General features: G+C 40.0%; 1 protein-coding gene across 7 annotated transcripts in view; it reads left to right on the forward strand.

Annotated features, from left to right (window-relative positions):
- The window catches only part of susd1 (sushi domain containing 1), a 56,890-nt gene extending 36,298 nt beyond the window's left edge, over positions 1 to 20,592 (forward strand). For 6 of the 7 annotated variants that reach the window (XM_061260677.1, XM_061260680.1, XM_061260683.1 and 3 more), the window contains 8 exons: positions 561 to 737; positions 7,861 to 7,955; positions 11,783 to 11,969; positions 13,969 to 14,062; positions 16,254 to 16,506; positions 17,133 to 17,172; positions 18,964 to 19,045; positions 20,456 to 20,592. In XM_061260677.1, coding sequence (XP_061116661.1) covers positions 561 to 737; positions 7,861 to 7,955; positions 11,783 to 11,969; positions 13,969 to 14,062; positions 16,254 to 16,506; positions 17,133 to 17,172; positions 18,964 to 19,045; positions 20,456 to 20,474 — 947 coding nt within the window. In that variant the 3' untranslated portion in view covers positions 20,475 to 20,592. Of the gene's footprint in view, positions 1 to 560; positions 738 to 7,860; positions 7,956 to 11,782; positions 11,970 to 13,968; positions 14,063 to 16,253; positions 16,507 to 17,132; positions 17,173 to 18,963; positions 19,063 to 20,455 lie in introns of all 7 variants that reach the window. The other variant, XM_061260678.1, reaches the window with a different exon arrangement.
- The last annotated feature ends 628 nt before the right edge of the window (positions 20,593 to 21,220 follow it).

Raw genomic sequence — 21,220 nt, forward strand, 5'->3', positions numbered from 1 at the left:
CTCTGACCTATATAGTTGTGATTTGGGAATAAAAAAAACTTTTGAGAGTGGTTTTGGACTAGTGGTTTGACATGGAGTGGGCATTGTCTACACAAATTGTCTTTATGACTGCTTTACTGGTACTACTGGTATGACTGCTTATACAAAACAAGTACTTTTGTACAAGTACGCAAAATGTGAAATGTACAAAAATGATAATTCCTCCAGAGAATTACTAAGTATACAATGGAAACAACATTGAAGTTTCTCCTGGTTAGCACGTTTTTGGTGAGGTCCCTGCCCTGCTTATTTTGCCACCCAAGTTACAAAATGAGTAACTATTGTCGCGAAAACAAAAAGCATTGTAAAATAGTTTATACATATAGAACTTTTAATGCTTTCAAACAGTATATCATGCGACCATATTTATTTTAAATTTCACTGTGGAAAAAAGGAATGAGCATAAATAAATGCACTACGGTCTAAATACGGGCCATTGGGGTTAATCCACATGCAGACAGACAGTGTGTTCGGCTGTCTTCTTATTGACAATCCCTCACAATGTGCTTTCCCCCCCCCAGCAAGGTGCGGCCCTCCCCCCTCATTGCCGCACACGGAAGTGGAGTGGCAGAACGGCAGCATAGCAGGGAGCGTGGCGCTGCATAGCTGTCAGAAAGGATACAGGAGCTGGAGAGGAGTAAATCTGTCCCTCTGTGCTGACACTGGGAGGTGGCAGGCGGCAACACTGTTCTGCAGAGGTACAGTCATATCCGTCAAGCGTAGCGACAGGAAATTCACGGACAGGAAGCACTGAGAACATTATCGTGACCTATGCACTGACAAGGCTTCCAACATACAATGCGTTAATACATGCTATGGGTATCTATGGAGGTCTACTTCATGTACCACAGGGCAGGCTGCTGAGGATTCAATCAAATATTCTCTTTGAATCAACAACCAAATAGATTATTTGGAACGCAGGAGTTGATCACTGCCAAACCCACTACGGTAAACTTTCAGCTACCCACCTGCTTAAACCAGTTTTTATATGATTAAAAATGCTTTAAACTATATAAACTTTGTCTATAAACACTTAATATTTCATTATATGATATGCGTACTTATATAAGCAGATAATGAATTGCATTCAACAGTTAAATTTTTTAATGAAAATGGTGCATTGTTTTGTTATTTAAATATGTTGGTACGTAGTGGTGTTCACGATCACGTCTTAACAGGTGCTTAACAGACTACCCGCCATATTTAAAAAATGCATCCATCTAATCCTACATCAGTTTCACCCTTCTTCCCTCCACCAGAATTACATGGCACTGCATGTGGTAAAACTTATGTAGGGTTGCGTGAGCGTATTAAGTTACATAGCTAGCTAGCTAACGCAATTAGCTAGTAATGTTAACGTTACCAGCAAGCCAATATAGACTAGCTAGCTAAGCATAGAAGCATAGAGCTAGCTATCCCAACAAGATACACCAATAGACATTTGATGGCTATAATAGCTACAGACTAACCAGAGATGCTGTTTTCTGTGGTGTAAAGGATGTTATCCATCCTTTGATATTTAGCTAAATCAGATCCAAAAGCAGCAGGCCAGCAAAAGCCTGAAGTATAGATAGATAGATAGCTAGGGAAGTAACGCATTAGAAAATATTTTTATTTAAGTTGACGTGCTTAATTATAGCTTTTTTGCCTATCTGCAAAATGTTGTTTGTGACTCCACGAGAGTTGAAGAAGCTTGTCGCAGCTTACGTTGTTGAGGACATGCAGACTCTGTCGACAGTGGAAGTTGTATCGCTTGCTACTACAGCTAGCTGAGCTAACTGCCATCTTGAAAGCGGTCAGAAATAGTCTGTCATAACAACGATTGCATCCCATTAGCTGGAAAATGCATACTCCTTCACTCCACTACCACCCTCCTCCACTCTGTGCTCCGGATATATATATATATATATATGTATATATATATATATAAAACCCAGCATTAATGATCAGAAATCTCAGTAATCGGTCATATTTCTCCTTATAACTGACATACGAAGCACCATGGCATAGGCTACATTTCACTAATGTACAGAAATGTTTCTGAATTTGCGTTTATGACATGCAACCGACAATAGCCAAGAACATAAAACTGTTACAGTACACGGTGTTGAGATCGGACACATGGGGATTCTGGGATTAGCCTATGGAGCTGGTCAAATTGGTCAACCAGCTGCAAAACCTAGCTCAAGGTGTCTTTTTCAGCAGGGGTTGATATTAGCTTGCGAAGATGGACAGGGATGTAACGTCATGCAAGCAAGGAGAAAACAATGATATGGACCAGGTCTCGTTCGGTTGTAGCCTATCGAGATAGCAAAGTATGCCTTTGAACGACACACAAGCTAAATGACATGAAAAACACTGCTTGCTATTCACACTCCTGGACGTCAAAAGGCTCCATATGGCTCCATTTTGGCTCCATATGGCTCAGGCAATGTACAATCTGTATGTTCTGTGAGGCGTGTGGCTTGCAGTTGTGCAATGCCTTACATTATAGAGTCACTGGCTAACAGACGAGCTAACTTTTCACCATTAATTTTCAACGCGGCCTCGTTCTCAAAATAATAACAACCGTAGCACATGAATACCTGATTTTAGGAAAAGGCCGTTTCAAAGTAGGACGTGTTTTAATTGCGTGAGAAACAGTAAAAAGCTTTGTTTGTAGAAGAGCACAAAAATAACTGTTACGAAAATGCGAACATTTTAACTTTAAAATCTTTTTAATAAAAACTACCAAATGGATTTTAATGAGATTTTCTGGATTAATTGGAATCTGCCTTACCAAAAGATTTTTCATGTACATTGACAATGACGAGGCTGGCGATTTTCGTGTTTTGCATGCAAGTGTGGTTGGGACATTATCTAATAGAGGCACGACCGGGCTCCCAACCTGTTTTAAAGCATCACTGTAATACAGGGGTTCCCAACCTGTTTTAAAGCATCATTATAATACAGGGGTTCCCAACCTGCTTTAAATATTTAGAATCTTTGTACAAAACAATCAAACTTGTTGCAAAAGACCCAGAGAGTAAGAAACAAAGCATCAACATTGCAGCCAATGAAGCGATGCAATGAAAGCAGCAAAATGTTGTTTGCCTATCTGCAAAATGTTGTTTGTGAACCACGAGAGTTGAAGAAGCTTGTCGCAGTTTACGTTGTTGAGGACATGCAGACTCTGTCGACAGTGGAATCGCCAGCGTTTAAGCAAGATCCCAGTGTCTGGTGGCAAAGTAGGCTTTCCCGATAGGAATTCATTCACCTTGATACCTTGATGAGGAAAATGCAGGGATGGAGAAAAAGTTGAAGAAGACGTTTGAGGAGTTGGAATTTGTCTGCCACCATCTAGTCAGCAAAAAATGGAAACTTCATGGGGACGACATTGGACAAATCCAACGATACTTGAGCGTGAACATGCAGCAATCGCAAGCGGTTTAAAGGCAGGCACCCTTATGATGCAATAGCTTCAGAACTCGAGTAGATGCACCGAAGTGCAAAAGTGGCAGCCACTGTCACAGACAATGGCTCCAATTTCGTCAAGGCATTCAATGAGTTCCAAGCCAGGTTCGACTCCGATGAGGAGGAAGACAAGAAGGGAGACGTTACCTTCACCAATGTCCATGGTGCGCTGTCAAACAAATCAAGCTACCACCAGTTAATCCTACCCCCGCACCGCAGATGTGTCGCCCACACTGAATGTAATTGACAATAGCTTCAGAATACGTGGATGAGGCAACATGCAGGAAGTTGCTAGGCCCTAACGCCACAAGATGGAATTCGTTCCATGATGCTGTATCCAGGGTGACGGAGATCTCCTTGGCGGATCTAAACAAACTGAACATTCAGCTGGGAATCAAGTGTCGGAGTATTGTCTTAAAGCTGTTCAATGTCGCACCGGATATATTGCAAGGAGAAGACAACAGGATGTTTCTTCAGGATGCTCCCACGGACACTGGAAATTCTCATGGAAAAAACCAAGACACTGGAGGACAACTTGTCCCCAATGACAGCTGGAATGCATGATGCTGTCATCCAACCGATCAAGAAACACTTTGCATCTACCCTTGATTCAGCAGTGGCCATGCTTGCCGCTGTCAATCTACCCATATTTAAGTTGCGCTGGGTAAAAGAGCGAGAACAGAGAGATCGGATGAAACTCACTGCTGAATGTCGTCCTCTCCGCAGCGAAGATGAGCCCCGTCAGCCAAGGCCAACACCGATCACCGATGGGGAGAGTGACTTTTTCGCATTTCTGGATAAAAATGATCCAGATGATGACACATCTTTAGTGGACAGGGAGGTTATGAACAATCTGAAAACTGTGACTGGCATGGTGTGTCTCAGCCGATTCCCCCGAATCAAGAATATCTCTGCGGTACAACACCCCAACCAGTCATTTCTTCGCTGATGAATTGTTCTCTCGACTGTAGACTAAGCTTATATAATGTCATTTGATGAGTCATTTCGGGGATTGGATTTATTTTCCCCCCGTTTCTGTTTAATCGATCTAATGGTACAACTATTGCTAATGACGTAAGGCTGGTAGTCCTTAAACGTGGACTGTCGTAATGGTCCTAATGAGTTGCTTACCTGATGATGTCATCTTTGTTTGTTTAGCTGCTTTTTTCTTTTTTGTATCTGTTATGAATGTGTCTTTTCTTTTCAACCTTTTCTTATATATAGGGTCAACTATGTATTTTTGCTTATGTTTGAACAGTGACAGTGCTGATTATTATTTCACTATAATGTGGATAATACTAATGACTGGATTCTTGTCTCACATTCGAATAGAATCTTAAAAGCTGGTGTTTTGTCAGATTGTTTTATTGACCACTCCATGGCCAACTGTGTGTGGAAAATAAAAGTACCAAGATCCCCGCCAAAACTAATTAGAATTAGACAATATAAGCAAATGGACCCAGACAAGTCTATTTCTGATTTAATTGATATTAAATGGGAAAGATTCCAATTAATACCCGTTGCTCAAAATGCTTAGGATGTCTTTTATTCTGAACTTACTAAAGTGGTGGATAAACATACTCCCTGGAAACTATCAAAAGTTAAGGACAAACATTTAACTTGGATCAATTAGCTCTGTTCAGGCAGAGGGATTTGTCAGTCAATGCTGACTGGGAATAGTACAGACAATTAAATATCAGTAAAATTCAAGTGTGAAATGCTAAATCCAATTATTACAAAGAATGTCTGTAAAAATTCAATAAAATAAAGTAAAATAAAATACATTTTCCATACCTCAGACAAATATTTTACTGGTTTTTGCTAGTGCTTGTTTTACAACTCATTGACTATGCTGACATTGTATGCCAGAATGCCTCCAAAACTGATCTCCGGACCCTATATGTTACTGTAGGTTTATATTAGGTTGTTCCTTTCTTACACATCATTGTACATGTTAGACACCCTCAGGTGGCTCCCTCTATTTATTTTTAAATGTATTAATTTGACTATCCTTACTGCCTGAAACAATTTTTTGTTCCCGACATATCTACCTATGCACTGAGAAGCTCTGAGCAGGCTCTCTGTACTGTCCTCTTTGTCTCTAAGGAAGTTGGAAAAAAAGCTTTTATGTTTCGGGTTCCCTGTGACTGGAATTAGTTACCTGCTAATATCCATTTGCTATCATCTTTTCATGTACTTAAAAATATTCTGTTTTCTCATTTAAAATCCGATTGCTTTCAGTAGTGGAATTAACTGTGTCACTATTATTTCCTTTCTTTTTCAGTATTATCTCCTTTTTTATATAGATTGATCCCTTTTCTTTTATTTTCTTCTCTTTTCCTTTTTATGTTTAGTCTAAGGTTATAAATTGTTTTCCCTGCCATGTGTTGTTTTGTAGTTGTTGACTACACAGTTTGTGACTGTTCTGTCATTGTTGTGTATTGGATTGTTCTGTTTGTGTTGTAATTATTTGTTTTGGACCCCCTCAAAAACGAGAGGATACCTCTCAAGGGGTTTATCCTGTCACAATATATTTCCTACAATCTTGTTCTCACTCCGAAAAGAAACAAGCTGACGGACAAACGCTTTGAAAGGCTACAAATGAGATACAACAGGTCCTTCACCCATTTGGGTAATTAAGGCTTAGAGAGTGGTACAAACAATGTTGCAATGGAGCGCTAGCGTACTTTGCTGCAAACTGAGTTCATTTTATAAAAGGTGCATTTATGTTGCACATTACAGTTTTTCTCAATTGCTTACACAGTATCACTGGAACTTGAGACACAATGACCAAAACTTGAAACTCATGTACCTTATCTTACACCAATTCTGCACAAATACAAACACATTTCCTGCTTTTCACCCATTTTGCAGTTATAAACCATTTTTGTGTTCACATGGAAAACACTACCATTCAGAATGCTAAACTCCAATCAGACCATTTACTCCTCATATAGGCATACCTGTTGCTTTTCAGTGAGCAATCACAGCTTTAGCAATGAAAGGGGCAAAGGTGAGCTCTCCTGTGTTGGAGAACAATGGATGCCAACTTTGCAGAGAGAGGCAGAGTAATAGTGGCAATGGGGAACGTCATCGGCCAGCGCACCATTGTTGAGGTTCCTGGCCAGCAAGGGGGGAACATCACCATGTGCACAGCTATAAATCACCAAGGCGTCCTCTATCACCATTCAAACTTTGGCCCCTACAATACTGAACACACTCCACAACATCCTCACTCCAGCCGAGCAGATGGATGGCCCAGAGCAGCCCAGGTACGTTGTCATCTGGGACAACGTAAGTTTCCACCGAGCTGTTCTGGTCCGCAACTGGTTCATCGAGCACCAACGTTTTTGCAGTCTTTATCTACCACCATCTTCTCCATTTCTCAACCCTATTGAGGAGTTTTTTCTCAGCTTGGCGTTGGAAGGTATATGAACGCAGGCCCTATGAGCTCATACCCCTCCTACAAGCAATGGAGGAAGCATGTGCTGATACAGCTGCTGAAGCATATCAGGGCTGGATTCGTATAGCTGCTGAAGCATATCAGGGCTGGATTTGTACAGCTGCTGAAGCATATCAGGGCTGGATTCATACAGCTGCTGAAGCATATCAGGGCTGGATTCGTGGATTCGTAGAGGTGCTGAAGCATATCAGGGCTGGATTTGTACAGCTGCTGAAGCATATCAGGGCTGGATTCATACAGCTGCTGAAGCATATCAGGGCTGGATTTGTGGATTCGTAGAGGTGCTGAAGCATATCAGGGCTGGATTTGTACAGCTGCTGAAGCATATCAGGGCTGGATTCGTACAGCTGCTGAAGCATATCAGGGCTGGATTCGTATAGCTGCTGAAGCATATCAGGGCTGGATTCGTATAGCTGCTGAAGCATATCAGGGCTGGATTCGTACAGCTGCTGAAGCATATCAGGGCTGGATTCATACAGCTGCTGAAGCATATCAGGGCTGGATTCGTATAGCTGCTGAAGCATATAGTGTAACACTGAAAATGCAAAAGATTATCATAGTAGTGTTTTCCTCTCATCATAGTGTTTTCCACTGAGCACATCAGTGTTCAATTGGTTCTTAGAAATGTCTATTCATTTGATGGTGTGTGTGTCATTTGAAGACAGAAAAAAAAATCATTTTGAGAAGATGTAACATTGTTTTGAATGCAGTGTTTGCTTTTTCAAGAGATTTGTGGAGTTTTGGGTTTCATGTGTGAGTTTTTGGATTTGTGCTTGGAGTTTTAAGAACATGAGCTATGCTTTCAGAAAACGTGTATAAGCAATTGAGAAAAACTGTAATAAGTGTATAGTCTCTGATGTTGAGCCCCCAAGAACATGTCTTTTCTTATTTCCTGTCAATAACAGAAATCAAGCCTGCGATCAGCAAGCTGCTGATTTTCAATGAGAAGTGTCTACGATGGAAAGCAGAAAGATATGATGGACAAGGAGAGGATTATACAGTAATATTTCATTTCTGTGTTTCTATATGACAATGTTTTGATGCCCCCCCAGTTTGGAAGTTGTATCTTAGTTTAGTTTGTACATTGTTAAGAGTAAATTCTAAAAGTAATAGTTGACGTTTAAGTGGCTATCCATATGGCATGTTGAGGACAAATATCAAGTTCCGTAAAAACAGAATATAACATTTAAAATGATCATCATATTGCAGTAAACAGGCTGCCATACTGCTCAAATGTATCCAGGAAGTTGTATATTTATGCTACATAATACATATTTTCCCAGTAAGATGGAAGACAAAATCCAAAACTGGGTTTCTGCTGGAAGTGTTGAGTTGCTGCTGGTGGGCCAGTCGGAACCACTCATCCGTCCAGACCAAGTCAAAACCAAATACCCCAGTGCTGTGGCTGACCACTATGCTGTGTGTGTGATCTATCCAGCGTTTTCTGTTGGTCCTGACTCAGTTACACTGCATCCGGAAAGTATTCACAGCGCTTCACTTTTCCCACATTTTGTTATGTTACAGCCTTATTCCAAAATGGAATAAATTCATTTTTTTCATCAAAATTCTACACACAACACCCCATAATTACAACATGAAAGAAGTTTTTTTGAAATTTTTGCAAATTTATTAAAAATAAAAAACTACAAAATCAGATGTACATAAGTATTCACAGCCTTTGCTCAATACTTTGTTGATGCACCTTTGGCAGCAATTACAGCCTCAAGTCTTTTTGAATATGATCCAAGCCACAAGCTTGGCACACCTATCTTTGGGCAGTTTCGCCCATTCCTCTTTGCAGCACCTCTCAAGCTCCATCAGGTTGGATGGGGAGCGTCGGTGCACAGTCATTTTCAAATCTCTCCAGAGATGTTCAATCGGATTCAAGTCTGGGCTCTGGCTGGGCCACTCAAGGACATTCATAGAGTTGTCCTGAAGCCACTCCTTTGATATCTTGGCTGTGTGCTTAGGGTCATTGTCCTGCTGAAAGATGAACCGTCGCCCCAGTCTGAGGTCAAGAGCGCTCTGGAGCAGGTTTTCATCCAGGATGTCTCTGTACATTGCTGCATTCATCTTTCCCTCAATCCTAGTCTCCCAGTTCCTGCCGCTGAAAAACATCCCCACAGCATGATGCTGCCACCACCATGCTTCACTGTAGGGATGGTATTGGCCAGGTGAAGAGCGGTGCCTGGTTTCCTCCAAACATGACGCCTGGCATTCACGCCAAAGAGTTCAATCTTTGTTTCATCAGACCAGAGAATTTTGTTTCTCATGGTCTGAGAGTCCTTCAGGTGCCTTTTGGCAAACTCCAGGTGGGCTGCCATGTGCCTTTTACTAAGGAGTGGCTTTCGTCTGGCCACTACCATACAGGCCTGATTGGTGGATTGCTGCAGAGATGGTTGTCCTTCTGGAAGGTTCTCCTCTCTCCACAGAGGAATGCTAGAGCTCTGACAGAGTGACCATCGGGTTCTTGGTCACCTCCCTGACTAAGGCCCTTCTCTCCCGATTGCTCAGTTTAGACGGGCGGCCAGCTCTAGGAAGAGTCCTGGTGGTTTCGAACTTCTTCCATTTACGGATGATGGAGGCCACTATGCTCATTGGGACCTTCAAAGCAGCAGAAATTTTTCTGTACCCTTCCCCAGATTTGTGCCTCAAGACAATTCCTTTGACTTCATGCTTGGTTTGTGCTCCAACATGCACTGTCAACTGTGGGACCTTATATAGACAGGTGTGTGCCTTTCCAAATAATTTCCAATCAACTGAATTTACCACAGGTGGACTCCAATTAAGCTGTATTAACATCTCTAGGTTGATCAGTGGAAATAGGATGCACCTGAACTCAATTTTGAGCTTCATGGCAAAGGCTGTGATTTCTTAGTTTTTTATTTTTAATAAATTTGCAAAAATCTCACGTCGTCATTATGGGGTATTGTGTGTAGAATTTGGAGGGAAAAAAAGAATTAATTCCATTTTGGAATAAGGCTGTAACATAACAAAATGTGGGAAAAGTGAAGCGCTGTGAATACTTTCCGGATGCACTGTATAACTGAAGATCTAGTGACCTTTTAAAAAAGCATGGGGGTTAACCCCGGTGTCCAGCTCAAATGTCCTAAATGGGGGCTGATTCAATCAAATGTAATTGGACTATTGAAGGGCATGCATATAGAATTCCGCCAAACCCTCTGTGCACATAATCCCAATACAGCAACTGCATAAGGAATGTCAAGCCAATAGCCAGTACATGTATAGTATAATTTCTGAACAAAAAAGATGAACTCATTATCCAGAAATACCTGCTGTGCTATTCATTTATTGAATGGAATACTGTAACCCAAAAACACTTTAATGGTTAATTGTACTACATAACATAACATAACATAACATAAGGCAATGTCGAGAACAGGCCATTCAGCCCAGCAATACTGTTAGCAGTTCAAAAAACTTTTCTTCTTTGAATAACAAACAGTACTGTGCAAAGGTTTTAGGCAGGTGTGAAAAAAATCTGTAAAATAAGAATGCTTTAAAATAGTTTCTTTTTATCAATTAACACAATTTATGAACAGAAGAACAGATCTAAATTAAATCAATATTTAGTGTGACCACTCTTTGCCTTCAAAACAGCATCAATTCTTCTAGGAATACTTGCACACAGATTTGAAGGAACTCGGCAGGTAGGTTGTTCAAAACATCTTGGAGAACTAGCCACAGTTCTGTGAATTTAGGCAGCCTCAAATGCTTCTGTCTCTTCATGGAGAGATCAGGGCTCTGTGGGGGCCATACCATCACTTCCAGGACTCCTTGTTCTTCTTAATGCTGAAGATAGTTCTTAATGACATTGGCTGTATGTTTGGAGTCATTGTCCTGCTGCAGAATAAATTTGGGGCCAATCTGATGCCTCCCTGATGGTATTGCATAATTGGTAAGTATCCGCCTGTACTTCTCAGCATTGAGGAGACCATTAATTCTGTCCAAATCCCCAACTCCAGCCCCGAATGTGCAAGGAACACTCATTCTTGTACCGCTCTCCAGCCCTTCTGTGAACAAACTGCCTTCTGCTACAGCCAAATATTTCACATTTTAGCTCATCAGTCCAGAGAACCTGCTGCCATTTTTCTGCACCCCAGTTCCTGTGTTTTCTTGCACAGTTGAGTCTCTTGGCCTTATTTCCATGTCGGAGGTATGGCTTTTTGGCCGCAATTCTTCCATGAAGACCACTTCTGACCAGACTTCTCTGCACAGCAGATGGGTGTACCTGGGTCCCACTGGTTTCTGATGGCACTGCTGGACTTCTTCCGATTGTGAAGGGAAGTAAGCATGATGTGTCTTTCATCTGCTGCACTAAGTTTCCTTGGCCGAGACAGCATTCTTACTTTACAGCAGTTTTTCACACCTGCCTAAAACTTTTGCACAGTACGTGGAATATCTGGAACCATGTGCAGAACTGGTAGGAAATAGATATTTATTTTCAAGATCAGACAATCCAGGTTTAATCGCCACTAATCGGGAACAACACAGGATACACAGTTCGTACTGAAGGAACAGGTGGTGATCGGAATCCAGGCAGGCAGGGCAATGGAGAGCAGTGAAACAAAGTCAAACGAAGGTGAGGGTCGTAACCAGGGCCCAGTATTTCAAAACATTTTTGATAGGATTTCAGTCATTTCAGTCAATCTCAAAATTGGCACAGTTTTTAAATACTATTGCCACCTCAGATTGCCACTGTAAATGACAGTTAGGCATACTTACCTGTTTAATATGTTAATAACAAATAATTTACTGAAATCAATCTATGTGTGAGGCTGATGCCTATCGCTGTCTCTAATACAGGTCCAAATTGTGGGATCCAGGGACTATCAGAGAACATTCCAGTACAAGAGAAAGAGGGTCTTCAGCACAGCCGCTGACTGGCCGGAGCTGTGTCTGAACCTGCTGCCTGGCACAAACTACACTATTAACATCACTGCGCTCTCTGCCGGGTTCTCCTCAATCATTTCAGCCAACACCAGCATCCAAGGTACAAATGCCCTTTGTTCCTTCCCTTATATGACCTTAAAGGCAGTATTTATGAAGAGATCTTTCATGTAAAGCAATTCTAAAGGGTCAGTGCAGTGAGGCAAGCTATCACAACAGACTGATAAAAACAGTTGATATTTTTTATTATGGTATAATGTGAGGGTATGTTGTATAGATTATATTTTTATTATGGTATACTGTGAGGGTATGTTGTATAGATTATATTTTTACTATGGTATAATGTGAGGGTGTGTAGTGTAGATTATATTTTTACATAATCTACCAGGGGGGCGGGGGGGTTCAGATGTCCCCTGGCCTTTTGTTCTGAAACAATTTGGAGGTTTCTGGTGCATTTTAATATGGCATCCCTAATACATGGCTTTATTCTTAAGCAAGTTCAAATATACCAACATCACATAACATTTCATCTTGTAGTGCCATTAAAAGCCAAAGTGTGGAGAAAGAAGGGATCTGCTCATGATCCAAAACATACAAGCTTATCTGTGAAGCATGGTGGAGGAAGTGTCATGGCTTGGGCTTGCATGGCTGCTTCTGGAGTGGGCTCACTAATCTTTATTGATGATGTAACTCATGATGGTAGCAGCAGGATGAATTCAAAAGTCTGCAAAAACATTCTGCCTGCCAACTTACAGAGAAATGCATCCAAACTAATTGGGAGGAACTTCATCATGCAGCAAGACAATGACCCAAAACATACTGCCAACACAACAAAGGACTTCATTAGGGAGAAAGAATAAAAGGTTTTTGACTGGCCAGGTCAATCAACAGACCTTAACCCAATTGAGCATGCATTACACCTCCTGAAGAGGAGATTGAATGAAAAAAAAACGCCCAAAACCAACAACAACTGCTGCAGTAAAAACCTGGAAAAGCATCACAAAAGAAGAATGCAACAGTTTAGGGATATGCTACCAAATATTTAGTGTTGTTTACTTTCATTTACTTAAAAACGATCTGTTCCCATACTTTTTCTCACCTAAGAATTGGGTGGTCTGTTACCAAAGGTGCTATGTTGTAAGTCATCTGGGTGTAAATACCAGGAAATAAAAGCTGAAATTCTCTCGTATTCATCTTTTTATCTCAACCCCAAACGTATTCGTGTTTTGTGTTTTGCAAAACCAAAGGAATTGGCCTTGCTGTTCCAATAGGGAGGGGCCTATACTTCAGTGGGATCACAATTCTCTCCTATTTCTTGTAAATTTGGATCACAGCAGAAAATTGTGCACTACATTACATTATTGGCATTTGGCAGACACTCTTATCCAGAGCGACGTACAATTGATTAGACTAAGCAGGAGACAATCCTCCCCTGGAGCAATGTAGGATTAAGGGTCTTGCTCAAGGGCCCAACGGCTGTGCGGATCTTATCGCGGCTACACTGGGGATTGAACCACCGACCTTGCATGTCCCAGTCATGTACCTTAACCACTACGCTACAGGCCACCCTCCAATGTGCATACTGTTAACCATCACTTATATTCCTTTTGCTTTCACAGGAACATCAAGCTGCTTGGAGATGGTCTAGTTGCTTTTGCCTTTACCATGCTTGTCTATTATTTTCTTTCTGATCTCCTCAGACAACTCTCTCCTTTGCTTTCTCTGGTCCATGTTCAATGTGGTACACATTAGTAATTAGTTTGAAATATCACTATATTTATTATCTTTTCTATGGGGTACCAACAAATATGTCTTGGCCATTTTACAATATCTTTGCAGAATAAGAAATAATTCATCTCTTTTCACAACTTCTTTGCTTTATTTATTTTATTTTTAAGTATACATGACAAAATAGCTTTTCATTTAATCGCTTTTCAAGAAGAATAAAGCATTATCTTGATGAGCTTAAGGGTACTAACAAATTTGACCACCTCTGTATATATCAGTACATATAATTTTATGATTTTTAGTGCTGATGAGTAATTAATTTTGGACAATTTAGGAGTATCATAGTTTGTGATGTTTTATTTGTTGTTTCTTAGCTCCGCCTGTACCTGAGGTTGTATTCAGAGATGTAGAGGTTCCTCTGCCTTCTCTTAGGCTACGTAGATCAATCAACACACTGGACCCTATAAGGTAATGGTCATTTTACACTTCTGTGTTTTGTATGCTGAGCAGAGGTTAATCAAAATCGTGCCTTTAATAACATTTAATAGGGAAAGATTGCCATTCAGTTCTGACATTAAAGTGGAGGGTACCTGCCCTGGTAGGGTCTATGGCCATTCATTCCACTAACTCTTGTTACTGACTCAAGAGCATGTTGGCTTACAGCCCATCAGGACTATAACCTGAGAGGATACATTAATCATAACATAATTCGAGGACAAAATCTGGGCCTAAGAAAATCTTGGAATATATCCATGGAAAGAGTCGTATGCATTCAGTGAACTGAAGCCATCCATTATTGGTTTGCTGGCACCCAAAAAAAAAATCAACCACATTCCCTGTTTAGCGATAGTCTGTAGAGGTGACTGTAGACCCACTTGAAAGAGAGGATTATTAGCACTGAGTTTAGCTGTGACTGCTACAATTGTCACTGCAAAATGACTGATTACATCCGAGCAAAGATGATCACACATCTTAGTTTACTTTAAAGCCAGCCTCATCCAATTCTTGTAATGATAACAAATGTATGTGGAGAAAATTAGCGGCATACCATGCAGGATTTCCACCTTGAAAATATAATAAGACAAATATGGTCAGTCATAACTATGATGCAACTTGTGTCTGTGTTCACTTCTGTTCACTACCTTGCTTATCTATTTATATTTGATATGCAAAAAATTGGGCAAAGCCCCATTTTCATTCGTTGCTGTATCTGAAAAGCATGTGTCCAATACACTGAACTGGTATGCTCTATGGTCAACTGAAGGAGGGTGAGAGGAGATGTGCATGGATTGGCTATGACAGTGGTGAGCTGGTTTAGTGAGAGATTAGCCTTGGTGGCTGGAAAATCAAGAAAAAGAATGCCATGCAGTGAAAAATCCCAGAAATTCCCCTAAAAGGTGAAACTATTATTTTTTTTTTTTTACTAAGTGCGTTATGTGTTTGCGGTGGTCCACTCTCGTGTAAAACAGAGTTTCAGAACCAATCTCAATGCCATTTCGCAGCTCTACTACAATGACAACTGATTTGGGTATGGCTATGTTGCACCCTTACAGTGTTATGGATATCGCTAAGAAATTTGACTTTTTCCCACAAAAATCTAAATGGCTGTAGTTTATAAAAGTTAAATTAGACCAAAAATGTAAAATAGAAGATGAATTGAAAAATGTCAGACTTTGTTTGATTCCATTGCATGGTAAATGGTTGGCATTTATATCGCGCCTTTATCCAAAGCACTGTACAATTGATGCTTCTTATTCACCCATTCATACACACTCACACACCGACGGCGATTGGCTGCCATGCAAGGCGCCGACCAGTTTGTCAGGAGCATTTGGGGGTTGGGTGTCTTGCTCAGGGACACTTCGACACAGGCCGGGCGGGGGATTGAACCGGCAACCCTCCGACTGCCAGACGACTGCTCTTACTGCCTGAGCCATGTCGCCCCCATGCATCATTTATCAAGGGTGCTAATAATTCTGGAGCCCACTGTATGTACTGATGCTGTATGTACAGTTTATGGAGAAGCTGTGTTGAAAGAGTGATACAAGATATGTGGTCGCAAATTCATGTATGCATGAAGCATGCTTTAGAAAAGTGCCACATCTGTCAGTATATTGCCTTTGACTTTAATATCCAAAATTGCTAATACACTGTACGGTGCAATACTCTAAGATTATGAATGTGCCTCTTTGAGAGATCTTACTCAATCTACTCAGTGGTGCATGTTGTTTCAAATGCAGTGGACATTATACATGGCTGTAGCAGTTTTTGAAGATCTGCAATACACCTTGATGGAGAGCAGGCTGATGTTAGCGTTAGGGCTAATCAGTCTAGTCTAAGCTAGTCCTTTGAGGCTTTCGGCAAATGCAAACAGTTCACTTCAAACTGTGTTTTTTGTGATTAATTAATTTGTCTATTTATTTACTTACTTTAAATGTATTTGCATATAAAATACATAAAAAGAAAAGGCCCATGGGGGTGTACAAGGAACCCTAACCCAAATACAAATCAATCCTTGTTTGAACCAATAAAAAGACTTTGTTCTCCACAATAACAGTTTGATTATTTAAAATGAAAAAGTGAAATGTTGCTCTACACATTTTTTGGTTTCATTTTGGTTTCAGCCTACTGTGATTGTTATTTTCCTCTGTGCTTGTAGTGTGTACCAGGTCTTTGTGGTGCCCCTTGAGAGACCTGTAGCGTTCGACTGTAGATCTGTGAGTGAGTCACACTACCACAGGCAGAGGCCCATGGGACTTTATGTGGCAGCGCAGATTCCAGTGGTGGACATAGGAAGAGAGCTGAGCTTCACTTTGGGGGACCAACGCTATTACGGCGAGTACTATAATGCTCCTTTACTGCCTGGCCGAGACTACTACATCATACTACGTGCTGTCAATCAGTGGGGAAGGGTAAGCACTGCTCATAATAGTTTCATTTAACAAAAACAACAGTAATGTCATAATCATATGAAGCCATGTTGTCTACTGCCCTCATGTTACTGTACAAGCTAACAGGATATTTCAGGGTACCTTTTATATAACAATATTTAATAATGTCAATAACATGCTAGAAAATATCATACAGTGGTACATCATCCTGTGTGAAGTTGAAGGCAACCTTGGGCTGAACAAAATGTTGACCCACTGTCACAAAAATGACCAAAACCATTCCGCTTGTTCAGTTAGAACTGGGTTAACAGCCCAAATAAAAGTTTAAGAATTTAAACTGCAGCCAGTGAATGTTATGGCAAATATATAACTGGACAGCATTTAAATATAATCTTACATTTAAACAGTTGAGGGTTTGGGGACCAACTAAATCTTTTTATAATGGTTTCCAAAACAAAAGCTGTTTTTGGCATCGGTGTTAGATGGGGTTCTTTGAATTAATCTGTGTGACCTCTCAAATGACCTTACTTGTAAGCTGAATGTACTGGTCTTGCCTTGTATTTCATTCCATATTTAATTAATTCTACATACACACATGCACCGTACTATCCATATACCACATTTTAATGAAATTTCATTTTTTCCAGGTCAGAAAACAGTCCTGTGTCTTCTGGGCAAAAGCAAGGGGTAAAATATATAGTTTAGCTTACTTTATCTTATTAATAATTGTACATGGCTGTTTATCCATATACAGTTAGGTCCAGAAGTGTTGGCACCTGTGATGAATATGCACAAAAAATACTGTAAACTGATAATAATAATACCGTTATGGTAATAATACCAACATGTGTAAAGTAGTGTACTTTAGGAATGATTCAATGGAATCTAGCAGTCGTCTTACTTGTGTTCAAAAGTATTAAAAACACGGTTTCACAATATTTTCCTACTATTTGTGATAGGGTTAGAGAACACATTTGGAAGGACCATTCCTCAGGATTTGAGATGGCTATTGCAGAACATGGATGTTGTTTTCACTTGTTTTCTCTGTGTATGTTGGGAGTCATTGTCCTGCTGGAAAATCTACCTATGACCAAATCTTAGCTCCCGAGCAGAGACAACCAGATTTTCCTAGTAATTTGTTGAATTCATTATATTAGCTTGCAAACATATTTAGCTAACGTGTGTTGTCAGCAGCTATTGAAATGATCTTGTAATAATCTGTCATATTTTTTTCTGTTGTTGCACTCCGGGGAGAAGTTGCCCCATCGGATCTAGGATCAGATTTCCTTCCCCAAATCCTATCTTTAACCATTCGTAGATTAAAAAAGCCTGACTTTCTTGTTTTTATAACACTGGGCAATGCTGCTACAGCAAGCTGGAAAGATATATAATATGCTCACGCAACTCAACAGAGCTTGACATTTTCAGGATTGATTTGAATCGTGTGTTTGCCTTACCAAAATATTTTTCAGGTATATTGGTGCCAGAACAGCGAGACAACGAGAATGCAAGTGTGCTGTGCCTGTTAATATTGGTTTCAGTTAAATTCTCGTCAATGTACTGGGTAGAACAGAAGCTAACCTACAATGTGACGAGTCTGTTAACCATATGTTTTACGCATATATGAAATCGCACAAAAAAACAACAACAAAAAAACACAACAGAGCTGAGTGGGAGGTCAAAATGTCCTCGTTAAAATTTCCGACCTCCAAGCATTCCAGCCCACACCAAACGCATACAGCGTGGCAAGTGCATAAATCCACTTGAACTGCCCACATTCTGCACTGCGGACAGAAACACACCAGTGACATTACTTCTGCACTGCGGACAGAAACACACCAGTGACATTACCTCCTCCCGTTTGTGTGCCCTCTCCTCTTAGAGCAGGGGTCTCCAACCCTGGTCCTGGAGAGCTACTGGGTCTGCTGGTTTTTGTTTTCACCTTAAAATCAGCACCTGTTGAGACCCAGGTAACCAGGTGAGGTGAATTAATTAATTAAATTAGAGCAGTTGATTACAGTTAATTGCAGGGTAAGAACGAAAACCAGCAGACCCAGTAGCTCTCCAGGACCAGGGTTGGAGACCACTGTCTAGCTAAACTGGTAGCTAATTTGCAAAAGTCAGAAACTGTGGTTATTCTTTATGTCATGCATCGCTAACTATTTCTCACATAATATGGCTTAAGTGGGTAAATAACTGCTAGTATTTCAGTCAGCTCTGGAAAGGGGTACTTGTTTTTTAGTTTTTTTAAATGAACATTTGCTGCCGCCCAGATCTCCTGAGGCAGCAGCACTACATTTTTATCAAGGGTGCCAATAATTCTGGATCTGGCTGTTTAAAGGGAGAGATCTGTGTTTAACACAATAAAAACAAGGGTAGCTCTGTATAATATTTCTATAGACACGCTACATAGCTTGAGGTGATTAAGCATCAGCTCATTCTTTCATATCATGCGTCTTCTCTTCACCAATCCTGCAGGTACACCCTACATCATACAGTCTGCAACCATGGTAACTGGCGGACTCATTGGATTGGTTGCTTTTGTCATATTTTTGGGATGGTAAGATTTTATGTATGGTAAGATCTTTTCTGATATGCTGTAATTATTAGTAGTGAAAATGTTTTCTTTACCTTTGCAACAAATTGAGTGAAAGCATATATATATTGTAAATATTAAATATATATTTTACTTTGTGTTCATGTCACTTTTATATGTTAAGCACAGGATTTTAGGTACAGTGATTTAAAGTATTTCAAAACCTTGCACAGTTTTTACATTTTGTTGCCTCAAAGTTTGTTCATTTATTCATTTCATGAGAGAAATTAATATTTCTCACTTACACAACTTACTCAAGACTTACCATCCATCCATTCATTATCTATACCCACTTGTTCTTGATCTGCCTCATGGGGGTGCTGGAGCCTGTTCCAGTGTGCATTGGCCAAAAGGCAGGAGGCCTGTACAGGTCTCTAATCTATCGCAGGGCACGTGGGTTCACTTGGGGGCACTTTAGTCTTGCCAGTTAACATAACCACCTTGTCTTTGGACTGTGGGAGGAAACAAGAATAGCTGGAAGAAACCCAAACAGACATGGGGAGAACATGCAGACTCCACACTCGAACCCAGGATCTTCTTGCTTTGAGGCAAACATGCTGCCACAACAATGCATATTTATACGGTATATTCATATTTACATCTGGGCAAATTAAAATTAGTTCAGGTGAAAAAAGTATAAGCATGGTCATACAATATGCAATACTGGATAACATAACTACATTTATATTCATAAGACCTGTCTCAGACAGGGAGTGGACAAAGGGGTTTCTGAAACAACATCCTTGTTACTTAACAAAAGTGTGGTCTGGTGATATTCGGTTTTGACCAGAAAAAACAATTTACTCTAAGATGTTGTCACTAATGCAGCCCTTTTGCCCCTGGTATACATTTCAAGTTTGATTGGAGTAAATTGTTGGCTCTTTGCTACAGGCTGGGCATTGCAAAGGACCTGAATCCAATCAAGAGATTGTTTATTTTATTTTGAATTACTGTAAAGAGTAAGTTGTCAATATGAGATTAATTTATATGAATTACGTTTCCTGAGATTCAAACTCTGAAGCAACATAATGAGAAAATGGCAAAAGGGTCAAAATACAATGGAAAGCCACTGTATCTCTCTAAAAGTTCTTAAGTTTCCAACCAATCAGTGAAACACAGTGGGGCCTCTAGGTAGTATAGCTGCTCTGGCCTTATCTTTTGGTGACAGATTTAAATGTTCTACTTAATTTTTTTAAACTTTATTGACTTTATTAACACATTAGGTTTTGAACTTTCTGGTCATCTAAAAACATGGCTTATTTCTTCATTAAAAGCTTGGGAGTTCTGGCCTTAAAATAATTTTCTTTGAGCTTAATTCTCCTCAGGAGTATAATGCGCTCCTGTTTAATGACTGTGATTTCATCTTCCCCAAAGGTACTGCAAGAACAAATGAAACAGACATCCCGAACAACTGCTTTTGCTGTTTGTTTTAACCTCTAGGATGAATGACAAGTTATTTGTCCTTTGTGTTTTACTTGTATTGTAATCTTTGAATAAAGCAAATGAATCACTTTAGAGTATTTTGAAGTCCTTTTACATTCTTTTCACAAGTTTTTGTTCAAGTTGCCTTCCTAATACAGTGACAAAAACATAAAAATAACCACATTCCAATGGTCAATTTACAAAAGTGAACAAAAATAGTTCAATCACAGAGACTCCAATCGTTATACAATTATATTTACTGCAACACCACCACATACAATCAGATTTACTGCAATAATATTTGGGAGTTCTGAACTTATAATAATTTTCTTTCAGCTTCATTTTCCTCAGGAGAATAATGCACTCCTGTTTAATGACTGATTTCATGAGTATAGTGCACTCCTGTCTAATGAGTGTGATTTCATGAATATAGTGCACTCCTGTCTAATGACTATGATTTCAGGAGTATTATGCACTCTTGTTTAATGAATGTGATTTCATGTTCCCCAAAAGTACTGCAAAAAGAAATTAAACAGACATCCCGAACAACTGCTTTTGCTGCTTGTTTTAACCTCTAGGATGAATAACAATGATAAGTTATTTTTCCTTTGTGTTTTGTCTTTGAATAAAGCATATTTGAATAAAGCAAAGGAATCATCTCAGAGTAGTTTGTACTCTACTACCATATTACTGCAACACATGCATGCTCACCACCAC

Source organism: Conger conger, chromosome 11 (genome assembly GCF_963514075.1).
Source record: "Conger conger chromosome 11, fConCon1.1, whole genome shotgun sequence".
NCBI lineage: Eukaryota > Metazoa > Chordata > Actinopteri > Anguilliformes > Congridae > Conger > Conger conger.